This window comes from Carassius auratus, unplaced genomic scaffold (assembly GCF_003368295.1).
Source record: "Carassius auratus strain Wakin unplaced genomic scaffold, ASM336829v1 scaf_tig00024265, whole genome shotgun sequence".
Lineage (NCBI taxonomy): Eukaryota > Metazoa > Chordata > Actinopteri > Cypriniformes > Cyprinidae > Carassius > Carassius auratus.
This window is the reverse complement of record NW_020525332.1, coordinates 16,852-38,078: the sequence shown is the minus strand read 5'-3', so window position 1 is coordinate 38,078 and position 21,227 is coordinate 16,852. Positions and strand designations below refer to the sequence as shown.

The following is a 21,227-nucleotide window of genomic DNA, read 5'->3' as shown; positions in this document are numbered from 1 at the left end:
GACAAGAGCGGTTCTGACCTCACCTTGGGCCGGAGATGAGAGAGGGTTCCTCTGCATCGCACTGCATCCGCGATTCACAACGGTCAAAAAGGCCTATGTTTACTACTCGGTGTCTGTGAAGAAGCAGGAGAAGATTCGCATTAGTGAGTTTCTCGTGTCTGATTCAGATATGAATATGCTGGATCACTCCTCAGAAAGGTGAGAGAACAGATATCAGAAATTCACATGTTCCACTTAACTCAGCCCGCGTATTTCATGATTAAAAACCTTATATATATATATATATATATATATATATATATATATATATATATATATATTGGTAGGCCAATTTCTGAGAGTATTTTGTATTTATTTTTTGTATTTTTCTTTAGATAGTTAAATCCAAAGAAACCAAAGATATACTCTCTGTTATACTCTCCGGTATATTTATATACGCATATTGGTATAAGGTTTTTGTTTTGTTTTTCACTTGATCAGAATGGTACAAATTTCGATAAAGGTTTTGAAACTTGTTATGTGACAGAATGTTTTTCTTTCTTTTTTTTATTTACATAATTCTAAAAAGGTTGCACAGCCTAATAATAATATTAATAATAATAATAATAATAATAATAATAATAAAACATGGAAATAAATAAAGCATGAAAGGTTTAATTGGCCCTTTCAGAAATATTATTTGCTATATCCCCTAAAATTACAAAACATTAAATAAAAATGTTATTGACAAGCTAAAATATAGTACAATCATTTTATTGAAATACAATAATTTAGAGTACTTGTTTTATAAATAATTACATTATATTTATACTAAAGGTTTAAAGGTTTACAAATTGGTGCCATACCCTAACTGATCATTTTTTTGCAGTATGCATCAAATGCTGTCATTAAAGATTAAAATTGCACTAAGAAACACTAGTTGTATACTCTATATCTTATAATGATATTGGTGAAGTTGTTCAGATCTGCTCTGAACCACAAACCAGGAATTTAATAATGTGGAAGTGCATCAAAAATAAAATAAACATTCAAATAAAAAAACACTTTCTCTTGCAATACAGGTGTCAAGAGAGCTAGCTTTATTTACATGTCAGGCAGATGAATTTGTCCAAAGCTATAGGAAATTATACATTATTTGATTAATCAGCAGCTCATTAACATATTCTGAAATAAATAACATTCTCTTAGATGTTGTAACAATTTTAGACTATTGATGCTTATTTTGGTTCCCAGGACACTTCTAGAAGTTGATGAGCCTGCTTCAAATCACAATGGAGGTCAGCTACTGTTTGGGTCGGACGGATATCTGTACATATTCATAGGAGATGGTGGCAAAGCGGGAGACCCTTTCGGAAAGTTTGGGAATTCTCAAAACAAGTAAAGCATCTTTATTTATCTTTATGTGACACACATGTCTTTTACAGAATGCACTTAACACCTATTTTTTTGTTCTTTTTTATTATTTTTTTTTTTTTACTGGAAATCTATGACACAATGTCATGCAAACATTTGAGAAATTTAATCTGAACTCTGGGATTGTGACTGTGTGTTCAAATGTTTTCCCCTTAGAATTGTAAGTATTTATTATTAGAATATTGCACATATTAATTAATTAATTAACTCATTACATATATAGAACTAAAATTAATTGGAGGAAGTCCATTTTACAAAAATCAGCTCATAAGGTGATAATGCAATACAAAAAAATCTGTATTTACTCAACCACATGTCACTTATATTCAAATAAACATATACTCTCTGTTTATATATATAGATACATACATACACTCACACACATATGTCATTATTTTCCACACACACACACTTCTTTTGATTAAAATGTTAAAATGCTTTAACCCTCTGCTATTTGGTCTATTTGCTGGCTCGTGTCATTTTAATTCCTTATGCATTTCTTTCTTTTGTGGAACAGAATAAAATATGTTTGGTTGAATTAATTAGCTGTTCTTAACACACTGGTGCAGTCAAGCTTCAAGTAGGATAAGAAAATCACAATCAAAAAAGTTCAAAACCTACAAAAATTAAATGTAGGCTTTCAACCGATGTGGATGCATCAACTTCATTGGTATTTTAATAATGATGTTTTGTCATTGCATAATTCTGGTTCATATTTTGGCGTTGATTTGGCCCGGTTGAGTAATGCACATTTAGCCAGACAGACACACAGCTTCACAGTATTAGCCTTGGCTCTGCCGCCCTGTTTTCCCCGCGTGACATAAGCAGAGCTGACAGAGCCTGGTGAATATAGACTCACAGACTCACACGTGCACAGCGAGCCTTTCATCCTTACAGAGAGATCTGTCAGAGCCACAGCGCTCCTGCAGTCCTGCCGCCGATGACGAGCAGAGGAGCACATCACACTGACTCTACATGTTGAGTGTGAAGCTTCAGTCTCATCACACTGTTAGGTCTTCTGTGCTTCCTCAGTATGGAAAACCTTAAAACATTATATCATCATCATGGTAAATGTTAATTAAACTTTGAAAAACAGAGCAGTATAGTTATAAGCAGAGGTTAACTAGAGTATGCTAACCAGCCTTATCGATTTTAATCTCCAATAACAGCCGATTTGCAAAGCCTGCATTGAAAATATAACCAATGCATATGACCTGCATACTAATTAACACTTTAACTTTGACAAATGTTGCATACATTTTATAGATGAAACATTTGTGTTCATAAGGTTGAAATATTGTCTGTTTATTATTTATTTTTTCATGCATTTGATTATTTATTCACTGTGTGAAGCAGTATCACTGTGGTTTTTATTTATATTTTGAATTCCATTAAATTTGTCATTTGAATAATTTGAATAATATGTCTATATATATAGTTTGTATTTCTATCTCAGTTTTAGCTGTAGTTATTTTAGTGCACATGAAAATTTTAAAACATTGCCCTGGAATTTAACATAAATTGTAATTTTTTTTTTTCACAAAAAAAAAAAAAAAAAAAAAAAAATTGCAGTAAATATGTTTAGTTGCAGTGCATTAAATTGTCTTTGCATTGTGATAAATGCACAAAGCCATATCACATTTTTGGTTTTATTTTAGCTGGTTATTTTGACCAGTTGTGCAGCCCTTCATTTTTATTTTATTTTATTTTTTAATGTCTAAAAACTGTATTAACCTTGCTCTGAATTTGGCTTGTCTCACCATTTAATCCATAAATGTAACTCACAGTGATTTAGATGTTTGTTAGTTCTGTTCTGTGATGCTAGACAATATTTTAACCTTGTCAATTAACCAAACACAACAGATAAAAACAGCAAAGCAGAAATAATCAGAGACAGTGAAGGACAGACGTAAGCCAGCAGTCGCTCCAGCTCTTTTCACAAGAGGAAAAATGAGTGAAGAGGCCCTTCTCAGACGGTTCAGAGCCATGCCAGGGTCAATATTGACACAGGGGCATTGTGGGCTACGTGAGGTCAGAGAAGATGCCGGTCGAGTGAGAGAAAGCAACAGCAGATGGTGCAAATGTTATAGGGCAGGATAAAACTGCAAATGCAAATGCAATGTTTTAATGTTATGCAAACCCTTTTTATAGAACACAAACACTTCTGAATGCAGCACAAATCATTTCTTTTTACTTCGTGTAAAAACAAACGCTGGTGTTTTACAGGTCCACACTTCTGGGCAAGGCCCTGCGGATCGATGTGGACAACAATGACTATAGCGCCCCCTACAGCATCCCATCAGACAACCCTTTCGTGGGAGAGACGGATGCGAGGCCAGAGATCTACGCCTACGGTGTGAGGAACATGTGGAGGTGCTCCATCGACAGGGGCGATCCGGTCAGCGGTCAGGGCCACGGCAGAATGCTCTGTGGAGACGTCGGTCAGAATAAATATGAGGAAGTGGATCTCATCCAAAAAGGAGGGAACTACGGATGGAGGGCAAAGGAGGGCTTCTCTTGTTATGACAAGAAACTCTGCACCAACTCATCACTCAGTGAGCAAGCCTTTCAAATGTGGCTATTTATGTTTAATATAGGCCCGATTCACTTAATACTAAAAGTGCAATTAACCATGTTCTTCATATATGTCTAATAAGGATTAGGATGAGATTTGGAGAAATGTAGCATTGCATCAGTGTCTGCTGTGCAGTAAATGGGTGCCGTCAGAATGAGATGTCCAAACAGCTGATACACACCTCACAATAATCCAGAAATAATCCACACAAACACACACACACCACACACACACACACACACACACAACTTCCACCAATTAAAAAGAGCATCTGCTGTTGTCTCTTAAATAGAAATCCAGACACATATTTGTTTAGAGCTGTTTAAACGGTGCTTGATCTGTGCAGATTTCTCTCCTGTTTCAGACCACTTTTTCACTGGAGGAAGTTTTTTATCGACTATTTATGGACATATTTTAGTCATGTGGATTACTGTGATGTTTTTATCAGCTGTTTGGACTCTCATTCTGACGGCACCCATTCACATCCATTGCTGAGACACTGATGCGATGCTACATTTCTCCAAATCTGATGAAGAAACAAATTCATCTACATTTCGGTTGGGCCAGAGGATGAGCACATTTTCTTTCTTTTCTTCAGTCTTTCAATTCTATAAATTCTAAAAGGTGTTTTGTTAAAGCAATATTATTGCTTACTGTTGTTTTTCTGACAGTTAAAGATGTTTAACATCAATAGACATTTCATGCACTGTCCAAAAATGATTTATCAGTGTTGCATTTGTTGAATAAGATAATGCAATCTCACATGCAGGATAGTATATAACCAAACTACATCACAGGCCATTAAACATTATGTTGAAGAGTATTTTTTTTTTTTTTCTTCACTTTTTCTCAAGATGATATCCTTCCGATTTTTGCTTACCCACATAAAATTGGCAAGTCTGTCACTGGGGGCTACATCTACAGAGGTTGCCAGATGCCCAATCTCAATGGCCTGTACATCTTCGGGGATTTCATGAGCGGGTATGCATGCATTCTCTACTGTATGGATCTCACTTCATGAATTATAGTCTAGTGTAACAAATTATAAACAAGAATACACTTAAAAAAAAAAATTAAAAAATTACATTGAATATTTAATGCAATGTGTTACTTAGTCTCTTTGTAATTAATTGTGAAATTTACTACCAATTTCTGTGATAAAATTTCCCGTAATGACTGCACTGTTTTCATATTCATCGATCTACTATGTGCTGATTAAATCCCCCTCTTCCCATTCTGTGCATCACAGGCGACTGATGTCCCTAAAGGAGGACCCCGAGACTGGAAAGTGGAGCTATAAGGAGATTTGTATGGGTGCTGACAAAACCTGCAGCTTCCCTAAACTAATAAACAGCTACTACAAGTACATCATCTCATTTGGTGAAGATGAGGCAGGTAACATGAGAGCTGCTCTGTGTTTGACTGCTTCAAGCAAATGTCTTTATATTGTTCTTCAGTGTAACACACTCGTCTCTGTCGTCTGTGTTTCAGGAGAGCTGTACTTCCTCGCGACCGGAGCGGCCAGCGCCACGGCCAGAGCTGGAGTCGTGTATAAGATAGTGGATCCCTCCAGGTACACATACAGCATTATACTAGGAATTAAACAGTTTTATTCAGCAAGGATGCATTACATTGATCAAAAGTGACATTTTGCTAAAAATGTGCATTTCAAATAAATGCTGTTCTTTTGGACTTTCTATGCATCTGTTAATTTATTTTAATCCTTAAAAATAAAATGAATCACAGTTTTGACAAAAACATGAAGCAATACAACTGTTTTCCAAACGTTTCTTGAGCAGTAAATTTTTATGATTTCTGAATATCATGTGACACTGAAGAATGGAGGAACGATACTGAAAATACAGCTGTGCATCACAGAAATACATTACATTTTAAAACATATTCATGTAAAAAACAGATATTTTAATTAGTAAAAATATATTTTTAAAAATTACTGTATTTTTCTATATTTAAATTCTTACTGACCGTTTCCCAAACTTTTGAATCCTTTAGTGGTATACCAAGAATACGTCTCGCAAGTCAGATTGCTTTTCTGAAGCAATATTTAAAGGGACTGTAAGTAGAAATTACTCCCATCTAGTGGTGAATTTGTATTTTGCATTCAAACTAATTTTGCTCTCCTGCGCCTCGCTTTTTCAAATGCGCGTTGCATCTACGGTAGGCGATATGTACCAAAAAGCTTTGACGGGATGTCTTCTAATAGCACTTCGTCGAGTTTTCCTTCAGGTGAACAGGTGTGTTATTTCAAACAAACTGCAACATGACAACAAACAAACGGATGTTACAGTATGAATTACTGACTGTGGAAAACATGAAATATTGTAATTAGTAGTTATGTCTTCTTTATTTGTTATATTTCTGAATTATGTGCATTGTTAGATATAAAAAAAATATTGTAATATAGACTGTAACACTGACTTACCTGTCGAGAAGAAAACTGGCCACTTCAGCGTCTCTTTTGAAATCTTTATCCAGCATTAGCTCTTTCCACCTAGAAAAAGCTTCCCCGACATTAACTCTTGTTTTCTGTAATCTACGGTCACGTTTCCTTTTACGTTCTATTTTTGACTGTTTTGGCGACGATGTTTTCTTCTCCTGTGGCGCGGCATATGTATGGTCCATAATAAGAATGCAATCCAGACTTTTAAACTTGCCGGTGCAGTTTCAAGCGCCTCTCACTGCTCTGCACCTGCGTTTCTGGCTCTGACCGAAAACGCGCTGTGGCTTAGTACTTTTTGTCCCTCTCTGCTATTATAGTTTTGCAAGATGGCGGAACTACATGGAAGCCTCCGTCGACCTACCCGTCCCATGTATATAAAGATAATAAATTCTTCATTTATGAGGATTAGTTTAAACATTGGCATAGGTATTTGTACACCATTGAGGGCATATTTATGAATAAAAATATTGATTTTAGATAATAAAATACCAAAAAAGTTACTTATTGTCCCTTTAAGGAATAGTTTGCACAAGATAACAGTCCTGTCATTTATTCACTCACATGAGCGATACTAATAGAGATCCTGTTTATCCTGTTATGCACTCTAGGGTGCTATGCATGGTTTTGAACTTCAGATTTCAACAGCTGTGAAATAAACAGTTGGACTTGTTTCCGATCTTTAGGAGGGCTCCTCCAGGAAAGTGCAACTTCAAGCCTACTCCAGTCAACATAAAGGGCAAACTGATTCATTTCAGTCCTAAAGAAGGTAAGAGAGCCAGTGAACATCCCTTTATCCCGCTGGAGATGTGAGTCTTGAGTAGGGCTGTATGATTAATGAATGGTTTCAGGGTGAAGCGTGGCACAGTGTTCATTTATACACATGAGCAACATGATCCGGTGTTTTCAGCATCTCAGGTCTCAGATCAGCATATCTCAGTTTAGGTCACTTTAACATGCATTTGGGACACAGCTTTCAAAACGTATTCACACATTTGTAAAAAGAAGCACTTCTCAACAATGGAGAAGCCTTAAGGGCTCTCTGCATTTTTCAGCCAAAATATAATTCCAAATTTAATTTCATTCATTTTGTATGCCAGTCACTATTTCAGTCAGACTAAGATTTTTGTGCAGCCCTAGGCTTGAGGTAGACTTTTTTGACATGATATTATTTGTTTTACAGAGTACGTAATTAACAAAAAAACCCACAACAACCGCCATTCCCAAACCAAAACCCACCAAACCAAGTGTGACCCCACGTCCACGAGTACAACACACGACGCCCCGCCGGGTTCCTCCAGTGACTACCGTCCGGCCGTCTACACCACATCCACGCACTCTCCACACGACCCCACGGCCCAGACCTCCGTCCCTGACCACCCCCAGACCGCCCTACTGGACGACCCCACCCAGAACCACCACGAACACCCAAACCGGCAGACCGGGCAAACGAGGCCGAGGCAAGCCCAGGAGGAAAGGGGACCGGAGGGGACGGTCTCGAGCCGGGAGGGTGAGGCTGGTCAGCGCAGACGGACAGAAGGACCGCGGCCGAGTGGAGATCTTCGCGAGGGGCGAATGGGGCACAGTGTGTGACGATATGTTTAACATACAGGCTGCGGCGGTGGTCTGCAGACAGATGGGGTTTCCTGTGGCTCTGCGGGTGGCGAAGAGAGCCGAGCTCGGGGGCGGGAGACATCGGAGTCAGAATCCTGCTGGACGACGTGGAGTGTGAAGGAACCGAGCGAACTCTACTGCACTGCAAACACCCCAAACTGGGCAAAAACAACTGCTCTCACGACGAGGATGTAGGGGTGGTTTGTGGCCATTATGAGCATGCAGTGGAGTGAGAGACAATGAGGCTGTGATGACACAAATACTAAACAAAACTACATCTCACAGACACAAACAAATCATTTAAAATGACCCAATCTAAAAGTATGACAAACTGGAAATACCCCCAATCAAAACCAGAATCATAATTGTTTTTTTTTACATTTATGAATTATAATCAATCAATCAAATAAACATTTTAATCTTAACTGTCGCCCGTCCCTCAGAGGAAGTTTACTTCACTATCCTAATCTAATCGTGATAAACTATAGCCATATCATTGGACAGGTCTAAGACTCCTAAATACTTATTTGTGATCAAGCCTGTGAAAATCCAGTTAAAGTCTTTTTTTTTCGTCTGTTATTTACTGTTTTGTTCCTAAAATCATCCTTCGTAACGACGTAGAACGTTCTGTGAAAACCATATCAAAGGCCATGTCAAAGATTTGAAAATCAGAGTGAAATTACTGTTTGAAATCAAACTTTGATGCTTGATATCTCATAATTAGATTTCAAGACTTTAGCTTGGATTTCACAGACAGAGTCACATTTTATCACTGCTTTTTTTGTTTTGTTTTTGTTACAAATGATAATAGATTAATTTATGACAAAAGTGTACCTCAAAAATCCACATCATAGCAGGAGTTCTGACCTTTGTCACAAAAAAAAGTCTTTCTTTGTTGCCTTTTTTCCTTTCACGATTTAGAAAAACAATCATACATTATGTATCAACTGAAAATTTAAATCTCAAATTCCATTTTGTTAAAATCAGACATTGGCCTTACTATGGAAATGGTACAACAATATCATGTTTCAAAATGTTTTCAAGAAATTTTTAAATGTAAGGTGGATAGTGCACTTTCATGTCTGTGTTCAGAAATGGGAGTGACAGTTTAAGGGTTAATAATCAGTAATTTTCACACTGAATCGTGCACGATTACACTGCTGTGTGAGTTGTTGATCATTTCACACAACTGAGACAACTGTATTAACTGTTTCTTCTCATAAAACTGGTGAAATTAAAACAAAAACAGATTAAAGTATATCCATATTGCAATCATGATGAGATCAATAATTTTCCAGACTGTCTTTTTTTTAAACATAATTCAGGTTATTGCTATGTAAATATTGCATTCTTTTTCTTTTTTTGCACATATGCATTTCTTGTTTAATTCCAAATGATTGTTTTTGAAAACAAATGCTGGACATTCTTTGTTATGCTGTAATAATTAAACAATGTAAATAAAATTGTTTGCATAAGGATATTGTCAGATAAATCTTTAGTTTTATAACTTATATCAGTTAGACACGTGTCCTGTTGCTCATTGGATATTGATGATGTGATGGTTTTATTAACCTGACTAACTTTAAACAAATTCAAAATACTCACCAGATATTGAAGCACACCGTTATGATCCAAACTCACCGGACTGAGCGATATCACGTGGTGCCTGCTACTTTTCTCAACATTGTCCAGGCTAGACCACTAACACGCGTTGTTGTTGTCAATCGACTAGATGTGTATAAAAATACTAATTTTAAAAGAAAACATACATTTTTATATCAGCCATCAGTCTTATAAATCTCTAATTAAAAAACATTTTGTGATTTGAGCGCGTAATCCCTCACAGCCCTTTGAAGAACAATGTGCAACATTGGCCTTAAGACCAATAAAAATTTGATTATTATTTTGGGTGTATGTTTTGCCTATGAATCATCAGAGAGTGATTATTCAATTATATTTAAACTTGTATAGCAGTCAGAGGGTCTTTGCAGACATTGAGAAGGTTTGTAAACAACTGATCGATGTCTGCAACTTTACACAAATTGTGTAAAAAAACAAAAACAAAAAAACAAAGTGTCTTAATTAGTTCTGTCACTGATTTACCTTAAACTTCCACACGTGAGGCACATGCATACGTTGCCTTCCTTTACCAGGCAACGATGACAGATGCACAATTTTAATGAGCAATATCTTTTATTAATCCAGTTATCTAAAAACAAGAAAGCTTCTAAAACATTATCTGTCTGTAACTCCTTTCCTATTTTTAATGCTATGTAAACCTCGATTTTACTATATTTTTTGTTTGTATTGTTTTAATCCCCCTGCTGTTTTATTTGTATAATTTATTTTTTGTTATTATTGTTCATTTTTATGTTGTTGATTTATATTTTTTGTATACTTTTTGTGAACTGTGAGCTGCAATAAAAAAAGAAAAAAAAAAAAAAAGAAAAAAGATGCACAATTTTAAAGTACTAAAATAATAAAATACAAAATAATATGATTACATAATAATAATAATAATAATAATAATAATATATTGACCAATAAATAAATAAATAAATAAAATCTGCTCACTTTTGACTTGGCAAAAGTAAGAAAATCTCCAATGACAGCGCGGAACGTTGCGACGTGACCCGGAAGTGATGTCAGTTACACGCTCGCTGTTCCTCTCTAGTTTCATTGATATTTCCGCGGTGCTAATTTTAGTTTCGCTACCGGCAGCTTCTCTGTGTTTAGGCGTCTACATGTGTGGATAAATATTTATATATGTTTTCGTAGCCTCACTATTTAATTAAATATACGTTTTTGGGAGCGATGGAGTATCCAAACCAGAGTGGGTTCAGACAGCGTAAGTTACGTACGTGATCATTCCCTATCGTATTTAATAACTGAGCGGATAAATGATCGTGTTTGATATAAAAGACACATATTTCATGATCAGATGAAAATTATGTGGTTAGCTGTGTGTTGTTTGGTTATTAAATAACTGTCTGCGTTTACAACGAAATCAAATTCAGTCGTGTTTCCTTTCAGTGTACCGTTATTTATTCTTGCTCTGGTTTGCTTGTTTACATACATTCAGTAGATCAAACCTCAGAATGTGACCATCTAAATGATTTCATGATTTGGAATCACCCTTTAGATTAGCGGATGAGTTGTGTAATATTCATGAATGATGTGTTGTGACTGTTTGCTATGGCCTTTTGCCAACAAGTGCAGTCATTTGTGTACATAATGTGTATTGATGCTGAGTTAGATGTGATTCTTGTCTACAGAGGCGGGGGTCAGGATGCGAGGGACCCCGGGGGACCCCAGGGACCCCAGTCTGTTATTCGATGACACTAGCGCTGGAGGGGACAAACACGACCTCAGCGGTGTGGGGAAAGGCCCTGGTGTGTGTCCGGGACAGGCTTTGATCTCGGACCCCATGTCTAACCTGGCCTTGGCTTACGGCAGCAGCCTTGCCTCGCACGGCAGAGAGATGATGGACAAGAACGTACGTCAGTCCTCTAGGAACCGCCCTGCGTGTGTTCGTCTATGAGTGTGTCGTGTGGACATCTGTGAGTGTGTCGTCTGGACGTCTGTGAGTGTGTCGTGTGGACGTCTGTGAGTCTGTCGTCTGGACGCCTGTGAGTGTGTCGTGTGGACGTCTGTGAGTCTGTCGTGTGGACGTCTGTGAGTCTGTCGTGTGGACGTCTGTGAGTCTGTCGTGTGGACGCCTGTGAGTGTGTCGTGTGGACGCCTGTGAGTGTGTCGTGTGGACGCCTGTGAGTGTGTCGTGTGGACGTCTGTGAGTGTGTCTTCTGGACGTCTGTGAGTGTGTCGTGTGGACGTCTGTGAGTGTGTCTTCTGGACGTCTGTGAGTGTGTCATCTGGACGTCTGTGAGTGTGTCGTCTGGACGTCTGTGAGTGTGTCGTCTGGACGTCTGTGAGTGTGTCGTCTGGACGTCTGTGAGTGTGTCGTCTGGACGTCTGTGAGTGTGTCTTCTGGACGTCTGTGAGTGTGTCGTCTGGACGTCTGTGAGTGTGTCGTCTGGACGTCTGTGAGTGTGTCGTCTTGACGTCTGTGAGTGTGTCGTGTGGACGTCTGTGAGTGTGTCGTGTGGACGTCTGTGAGTGTGTCGTGCGGACGTCTGTGAGTGTGTCATCTGGACGTCTGTGAGTGTGTCGTGCGGACGTCTGTGAGTGTGTCATCTGGACGTCTGTGAGTGTGTCGTGCGGACGTCTGTGAGTGTGTCGTCTGGACGTCTGTGAGTGTGTCGTCTGGACGTCTGTGAGTGTGTCGTCTGGACGTCTGTGAGTGTGTCGTCTGGACGTCTGTGAGTGTGTCGTCTGGACGTCTGTGAGTGTGTCGTGTGGACGTCTGTGAGTGTGTCGTGTGGACGTCTGTGAGTGTGTCGTGCGGACGTCTGTGAGTGTGTCATCTGGACGTCTGTGAGTGTGTCGTGCGGACGTCTGTGAGTGTGTCATCTGGACGTCTGTGAGTGTGTCGTGCGGACGTCTGTGAGTGTGTCGTCTGGACGTCTGTGAGTGTGTCGTCTGGACGTCTGTGAGTGTGTCGTGTGTTCGTCTGTGAGTGTGTCGTGTGGACGTCTGTGAGTGTGTCGTCTGGACGTCTGTGAGTGTGTCGTCTGGACGTCTGTGAGTGTGTCGTGTGGACGTCTGTGAGTGTGTCGTCTGGACGTCTGTGAGTGTGTCGTCTGGACGTCTGTGAGTGTGTCGTCTGGACGTCTGTGAGTGTGTCGTCTGGACGTCTGTGAGTGTGTCGTCTGGACGTCTGTGAGTGTGTCGTGGGGACGTCTGTGAGTGTGTCGTGTGGACGTCTGTGAGTGTGTCGTGTGGACGTCTGTGAGTGTGTCGTGTGGACGTCTGTGAGTGTGTCGTGTGGACGTCTGTGAGTGTGTCGTGTGGACGTCTGTGAGTGTGTCGTGTGGACGTCTGTGAGTGTGTCGTGTGGACGTCTGTGAGTGTGTCTTCTGGACGTCTGTGAGTCTGTCTTCTGGACGTCAGAGTGTGTCGTGTGGACGTCTGTGAGTGTGTCGTGTGGACTTCTGTGAGTGTGTCGTGTGGACGTCTGTGAGTGTGTCTTCTGGACGTCTGTGAGTGTGTCGTGTGGACGTCTGTGAGTGTGTCTTCTGGACGTCTGTGAGTGTGTCGTCTGGACATCTGTGAGTGTGTCGTCTGGACGTCTGTGAGTGTGTCGTGTGTTCGTCTGTGAGTGTGTCGTGTGGACGTCTGTGAGTGTGTCGTCTGGACGTCTGTGAGTGTGTCGTCTGGACGTCTGTGAGTGTGTCGTGTGGACGTCTGTGAGTGTGTCGTCTTTACGTCTGTGAGTGTGTCGTGTGGACGTCTGTGAGTGTGTCTTCTGGACGTCTGTGAGTGTGTCGTCTGGACATCTGTGAGTGTGTCGTCTGGACGTCTGTGAGTGTGTCGTGTGTTCGTCTGTGAGTGTGTCGTGTGGACGTCTGTGAGTGTGTCGTCTGGACGTCTGTGAGTGTGTCGTCTGGACGTCTGTGAGTGTGTCGTGTGGACGTCTGTGAGTGTGTCGTGGGGACGTCTGTGAGTGTGTCGTGTGGACGTCTGTGAGTGTGTCTTCTGGACGTCTGTGAGTGTGTCGTGTGGACGTCTGTGAGTGTGTCGTCTGGACGTCTGTGAGTGTGTCGTCTGGACGTCTGTGAGTGTGTCGTGTGGACGTCTGTGAGTGTGTCGTGTGGACGTCTGTGAGTGTGTCGTGCGGACGTCTGTGAGTGTGTCATCTGGACGTCTGTGAGTGTGTCGTGCGGACGTCTGTGAGTGTGTCGTGTGGACGTCTGTGAGTGTGTCTTCTGGACGTCTGTGAGTCTGTCTACTGGACGTCAGAGTGTGTCTTCTTTACGTCTGTGAGTGTGTCGTGTGGACGTCTGTGAGTGTGTCTTCTGGACGTCTGTGAGTCTGTCTTCTGGACATCTGTGAGTGTGTCGTGTGGACGTCTGTGAGTGTGTCGTGTGGACTTCTGTGAGTGTGTCGTGGGGACGTCTGTGAGTGTGTCGTGTGGACGTCTGTGAGTGTGTCTTCTGGACGTCTGTGAGTCTGTCTTCTGGACATCTGTGAGTGTGTCGTGTGGACGTCTGTGAGTGTGTCGTGTGGACGTCTGTGAGTGTGTCGTGTGGACATCTGTGAGTGTGTCGTCTGGACGTCTGTGAGTGTGTCGTGGTGTAAGAGAGCATGTGGTGTGTGCTGTGGGATATGAGTCATAGCTGCAGGCCTATTATTTTGGAGTGAATTATTAAATTACTTTTGGTTCACAGCTGGATCGGTTCATCCCCATCTCGAAGCTAAAGTATTATTTTGCGGTGGACACAGTATATGTGGGCAAGAAGCTCGGTCTGCTGGTGTTTCCCTACATGCATGACGTAAGATCACACTTACAGATCTACAGAGTTGTTGCATTAAGGGAGTTGTTATTTTGTGTTTTGTATATAATATGTTTGAAAAGCATATACTTGAGTCTGAACTGAATGTGATGTGTGTTGGACACTTAATTGCTTGTTATTTGCAATGGAAATGTGTTTAAACGTATTTTAAATGCAAACAGTTGCACTTCAGTGGCATTCTATGCCATTTATATATCATCTGCAAGTACAGTTTTTTTTTAAATATATACTTTTAAGATTTGAAGCGCACAAGTGCACATTCTGTACTTTTTCACAAGGATCAAGCCGCTGTATTTACAGGATAGTTGAGGATATGATTTAGGCATCACTTACACATGTTTTTCCAAACCCTTCATTTACTTTCTGCCATTGAACTCAAAAAAGGAGAAGTTTTGAAGACTCTTTTTATGACCAGGGTCTGTCAAGCTCCAAAAATGTTATATGTATATCGAAGTCGAGAATTATACCCCATCTGAAAGCTGAATAAATCGTCTTTCCATTGATGTCTGGTTTGTTGGGAGGACAATATTTGTCTGAGATACAACTATTTGAAAAACTGGAATCTGAGGGAGCAAAAATAAATAAATAAATAAAAATACTGAAAAAATCACCTTTGAAGTTTTTCAAATGAATTCTTAGCAATGCGTATTACTAATCAGAAATTTAATTTTGATATATTTACGGTAGGAAATTTATACCATCTTCATGGAACATGATCTTTACTTAATATCCTAATGATTTTTGGCATGCAAGAAAAATCGATAATATTGAGCCATACAGTGTTTTTCTCTGTAGAACTGGGAGGTGATTTATCAGCAGGACACTCCAGTCGCGCCGCGCTTCGATATCAACGCCCCTGACCTGTACATCCCCGGTATGACCCCAAACCATACGTTTCAGTGCAGAAGCTGTGGGCTGTTCATTACATGCATGTGTTTGTGTTTGTGTTGTTCTGTTTCCGCAGTGATGGGGTTCATCACATACATCCTGGTAGCAGGACTGGCTCTGGGCACACAGAACCGGTAAGAGCTCTGGACGATGCATGACCTCTGACCTGACACTGCCCTGCTGTTAGTGACATTCATCAAACGGCACTATTCTAGCCAGTAAAGATTTGCCTTCGAGCCCCTTAAAAAGAATAAAAAAAAAACTGAGATTTTTGTCTTACTGATAAATTGTTGATATATTTCACCATTTAATTTACAAAAATGCCTTTATGCACACTCCTTCAATTTGACTTACTATGAATGCTTAAATAATTATTTAAATCTACCATGCAGTAAAACTTTTTTTTTCTTCTTTTAACAAGAATGTTAAAAAAAAAGTAAATTCTTAAAAAAAAAAGTCTGAAAGTAAAGCTGTAAAAATAAGTAATGTTTTCACAATGGGACCAGATTGTCCAAACCTGTCATTCCAGGACAACACACACGTTTTTAATACTCGAAGATCTGCCAAAACCCTTTATCCATGAAGCATGTTTAAACAGGGTATCCGCGGGTTTGTAAAAGGTAGTAAATGAAATTAGCCAAAAATAAGGGCATTAAAAGTAATAAGCGTCATCTGACGAGGTATTACATTTTCGAGCCCTAAATACATTTTAAATTTGTGTTAAGTGAAGGCCTTTCTTCTAAAAATTATCATTTTTATTTATATGTTGAGAGTAGGACCTGAGCGATATCATCAGAATCAATAACATCTCTGAAATCTTGTGAGAAGCATTCATCTTCAGCGAAGAATTCTGTTAAAGCTGATATCAGGACAAACGCCACTGATGTGGAAACCAGGAAAAACAGTCTTCAATAACCACAAATCTCCACCACTGACCATGGATTTAACAGTACACTACAGGAACAACCTGTGGCAGAAATGCTCTTATGCTTCAAGAGATTTTAAATGCTTCACACAACTTTTCCCAGCACTCCAGTGCTTTAAGTATTACCAAATTTGAAAGTTATTTTTAATGTGACGATATTTGTTCATAAAACTAAAAGTTTTATAATGTAGGAAAGCAAACACTTTATTAAATAAAAAAATATATATTAAATAACCACTAGTAGATGGCTGCAGAGATGTACTTATAGGTCATTTTCCACTCCCTAATATAGCCTATATATTTTTGTATTCATTAAATTATATTTAGACATTATGAGCCTCTTTCTGTAAATCTTAATGGCTTTAGTGCTGGTGTCCTCGAACGTTATTCTGGAGACCTACAGTGGCTCTCAGTCAGAAAAGTCATAACAGAGTTAGAAGAACGTTCTCTGTGGTATATTTTCACTGCAGAACAATAAGAAATTCTGCAAATATAATTGCACATTTTGAGAAAAGCTGCAGCTAAAATCAGTCATTTTAAACTAAAATAAATAAATAAATACCTGGAAACCCTGTTTGGTAGACCTTTATGCTTACATAGTTGTTTGTATTCGAACAATTTCACGAATTTGTGATCATTTTATTATTTAGCTTACTGTTGCTTTTTCGATAATAGTCGCTATAATATTGGAAAATGTATTTAATTAAATGGAGGTTGGAGTAGACTAATTTACCTGTTAAATATGCATATTTAGGATTAATAGCTCCAGTCTAGGCCTCAAGCAGACAGTCCATGGGGTCCTGCTCCACCTCTCAAATTGACTCAATATTGACTTAAACTTGTCACAGAGTACCTCCTCAGAAAATATTAGGCTTTTCAGGTACCACCATTGTGACTAACATTGACATGGCTTGTGATGGGCATAGTGTTATACACTCACTGTAATGCTTAATCTGGAGGTTTAGCATGGCTCTGATAAAGCCAAACATAAACTTAAGAGATTTTGTTTCAATGATTTTATTGTATGTTTAATCGTATCCAGCAATAGTGAGCCATAGCTGGAGAACCATTGATCTAACTTTGACATATCTATCACTGTCAAATGTAGCATAACACTTGGCTCATGTTTTACTTTAGGTTAATAATGTAATAATTATAGGCTAAGGTTGTCTAATAAAGCAATAAGCGAATCTTTGTCCAAAACTATGGATGAAGGCCCACTGTGCCATCTTGATTAATCCCTCTGCTTTACTTAAATGTATCAGCTTACATTTAACGTAAGAAGGTCTGTATATACCCTGTTAAAGTCAAGCCAAGTACAGTCAGAAGCAAACAATCTTTTTTTTTTTGTAAAGGTTTTCTCCGGAGATCTTGGGCATTCAGGCCTCCTCGGCGCTGGTGTGGCTCATCATTGAGGTTTTGGCTGTTCTTCTCAGTCTGTATCTGGTAACGGTTAACACTGACCTCACCACCATCGATCTGGTGGCCTTTTCTGGATACAAATATGTTGGGTAAGACCATTAGTTACTCAGTCTTTTCCCTAGACTTACAACAATTTTATCATTTTAAAGGGTTAGTTCACCCAGATAGCAAAATTATGGCATTAATAACTCACCCTCATGTTGTTTCAAACCCATGAGACCTCCTTTTATCTTCAGAACACAGTTTAAGATATTTTAGATTTAGTCCGAGAGCTCTCAGTCCCTCCATTGAAGCTGTGTGTACGGTCTACTGTCCATGTCCAGAAAGGTGAGAAAAACATCTTCAGAGTAGTCCATGTGACATCAGAGGGTCAGTTAGAATTTATTCAAAGCATCGAAAATACATTTTGGTCCAAAAATAGCAAAACCGACGACTTTATTCAGCATTGTCTTCTCTTACGTGTCTGTGTGAGAGAGAGTTCAAAACAAAGCAGTCTGGATATCCGGTTCACGAACGAATCATTCAGTTCACCAAATCGAACTGAATCGTTTTAAACGGTTTGCGTCTCCAATACACATTAATCCACAAATGACTTAAGCTGTTAACTTTTTTAATGTGGCTGACACTCCCTCTGAGTTCAAACAAACCAATATCCCGGAGTAATTCATTTACTCAAATAGTACACTGACTGAACTGATGTGAAGAGAGAACTGAAGATGAACACCGAGCCGAGCCAGATAATGAGCGAAAGATTGACTCGTTCACGAGTGAAGAACCGTTTCTGTCAGACGCGTCCGATTGGTGAACCGAGGAGCTGATGATACTGCGCATGTGTGATTCAGAGTGAAGCAGACCGACACACAGAGCGCTGAACTGAACTGATTCTTTTGGTGATTGATTTTGAACTGATTCTGTGCTAGTGTTATGAGCGCAGGTAAACCGAAGGCTTCCAGTCATCCCCAATGACGCCATTACGTCGAGCCTAAAAGAACCAGTGAACCGTTTTCTTCAACTGGTTTATTGAATCGAACTGTCCGAAAGAACTACTGGTGATCCGAACACCGATGCAACCGGTTCTTCACTCGAGAACGAGTCAATGTTTTGTTCCTTATCTGGCTCTGCTCGGTGTTCATCTTCAGTTCTCTCTTCACATCAGTTCAGTCAGTGTACTATTTGAGTCAATGAATTACTCCGGGATATTGGTTTGTTTGAACTCAGAGGGAGTGTCAGCCACATTAAAAAAGTTAACAGTTTAAGTCATTTGTGGATTAATGCGTATTAGAGATGAGAACCATTTAAAACGATTCAGTTCGATTTGGTGAACTGAATGATTCGTTCGTGAACCGGAAATCCAGCTGCTTTGTTTTGAACTCTCTCTCACACAGACACGTAAGAGAAGACAATGCTGAATAAAGTCGTCGGTTTTGCTATTTTTGGACCAAAATGTATTTTCGATGCTTCAAAATATTCTACCTGACCCTCTGATGTCACATGGACTACTCTGAAGATGTTTTTCTTACCTTTCTGGACATGGACAGTAGACCGTACACACAGCTTCAATGGAGGGACTTAGAGCTCTCGGCCTAAATCTAAAATATCTTAAACTGTGTTCTGAAGATAAACGGAAGTCTCATGGGTTTGAAACAACATGAGGGTGAGTTATTAATGACATAATTTTGCTATCTGGGTGAACTAACCCTTTAAGTTTTTGACTCTGGGTGGTGCTAGCGGGTAGTTTTTAAAATGTTATTTAACTAAATGAGACATGAAAAATAAAGTCAAATGATTAGGCTGATTCACACACTTTTAAAGGATTACTTTAGCCAGAAATTAAAGATGGCTATTATTATACTATTATGTTTTAAAGTTATTCAAACAAAGTCCTTGATTGCAAAAAAAAAAAAGTACACTCTGAATGTGTGTTTTCTGAAGTGCATACAATGTCCACCTTCTTTCACCATTGTGTGAATTCTTGCTGTGTTTGTTTGCTCAGGATGATCGTGGGCGTGATCGCAGGACTTCTGTTCGGCCGGATGGGATACCACCTCTCGCTGCTCTGGTGCTGCGTCTCTACTTTTGTTTTTACGGTGCGTATTGAAAGATACAGTGATGTCAGTTTGAATCTGATCTCTAGAGTTCAGATGTGATGGTTCTCCTGTGTTTGGGACAGATTCGGACACTGCGGTTAAAGATCCTGTCTGAAGCGGCCGCGGAGGGTCGGTTAGTGCGAGGAGCCAAAAACCAGCTGCGAATGTACCTGACCATGGCCATCGCTGCGGCGCAGCCCGTCTTCATGTACTGGCTGACCTTCCATCTGGTCAGATAAGAGCCAGAGGTGTCATAGCCATATCGTTGTACCGCAGGAGTCACAAACATCTCTAGAGACATGAGCCTATTTGCACTCACATGGACACACTTTGTGCAGCTTTACAGCACAATACGAATGATCTGAACTCTAATTGCCCAGCAGTCTTTTGTATGGACATTTCTAAGAGTTTCTGTTGGCTTTTGTTTTGTATAATGTATAGTGCAATTGTATTTTTTAATGTAAAACCGTTTATGTTTGCAAACAAAGGTCGATGTCTAGATGCTTTGGCTTGAGAAACCTGTATATGACTGTTTGCTGGCCGCAAACCAATGAAACCAACTCTGTGTGATGTCTGTTGTGGATGTGTGGTGGTGTTTTTTTTTTTTTTTTTAAACCAGTAAAGCCCTTCTTGTCACACTGACAGATACATAAGAAAAACAATGCCTCATACATTTCAGGGTCAATTGCAGTTGTATTCTTTCATAATTTGTAAATGAAATAAACGCTTGTTCTCAAGAGCTAGTTTGCATTTTACTCTGAGTTAGTAAGTTTGAGTTGTAATACTTCCTGAAAACCCACCTTTAAGGGAAAATCTATTCATCAACAGATGTATACAGATCATTTTCCTTCATATAAAAGTGCCCTGACTGCCACTCATATTCTGTTCGTATTAATGAAAATAACAGACTGTATTCTCTACTATCAACAAACTATTAAAGCCTGCAGAAACTGCAAATCACCTTACCTCCAAACTGGACCCATCATTATCTACTTTATTGACCTTTCAGCCTCCATTAGTCGAAGAAATCTCTAGACTCACTAGAGTCCATCCCTACTGCTCTGGTTAAAACCTGTCTGCCCTCTATTACACCGCTCATAGCATCCTTAGTTAACACTTCCATACTCACTGCCACTGTTCCTTCTCTCAAAACTGTTTCTGTTACCACAGTTCTTAAGAAACCTGACTTGGATCCTCATCATGACCAAAATAATGACTGTCCCATTTCCAAACTCCCATTCATTGCTATACTTTTAGAATGGACTATTGCAACCCAACTTCAAGCTTATCTTCAAAACAATAACCTCTACAAACCTTTTCAGTTAGTTAGTTCAGCTTTGGTAAGAATGACTAATGATCTTCTACATGCATCTGACAACGGCCTTTTCTCCATCTTGATCATTGTCCAGACTTTGACACCATAAGTTCTGCT

General features: G+C 39.5%; 1 protein-coding gene and 1 pseudogene across 2 annotated transcripts; both read left to right on the top strand.

Annotated features, from left to right (window-relative positions):
* The first annotated feature begins 4 nt into the window (after nt 1-4).
* On the top strand, nt 5-9,601 carry LOC113078124 (HHIP-like protein 1; annotated as a pseudogene).
* Nucleotides 9,602-10,702: 1,101 nt separating this feature from the next.
* On the top strand, nt 10,703-20,534 carry LOC113078123 (protein YIF1B). 2 transcript variants are annotated; one of them, XM_026250435.1, is made up of 8 exons: nt 10,703-10,908; nt 11,336-11,556; nt 14,348-14,452; nt 15,269-15,347; nt 15,438-15,495; nt 17,642-17,797; nt 19,702-19,795; nt 19,879-20,534. In XM_026250435.1, the coding sequence occupies exons 1-8, from the start codon at nt 10,875-10,877 to the stop codon at nt 20,032-20,034; spliced, it is 903 nt and encodes a 300-aa protein (XP_026106220.1). In that variant the 5' UTR covers nt 10,703-10,874; the 3' UTR covers nt 20,035-20,534. The 2 variants fall into 2 exon arrangements, with proteins under 2 accessions (XP_026106220.1, XP_026106219.1); XM_026250434.1 differs by having other exon boundaries at nt 10,703-10,917.
* Nucleotides 20,535-21,227: the final 693 nt, after the last annotated feature.

Excerpts from the sequence above, each read along its gene's own strand:
- LOC113078123 (XM_026250434.1), top strand. The coding sequence starts at position 10,875 with ATGGAGTATCCAAACCAGAGTGGGTTCAGACAGCGTAAGTTAC. Across the intron at positions 15,496-17,641 it reads GCTCTGGGCACACAGAACCG|GTTTTCTCCGGAGATCTTGG; the intron begins GTAAGAGCTCTG and ends TTTTTTGTAAAG. Across the intron at positions 17,798-19,701 it reads TCTGGATACAAATATGTTGG|GATGATCGTGGGCGTGATCG; the intron begins GTAAGACCATTA and ends TTGTTTGCTCAG.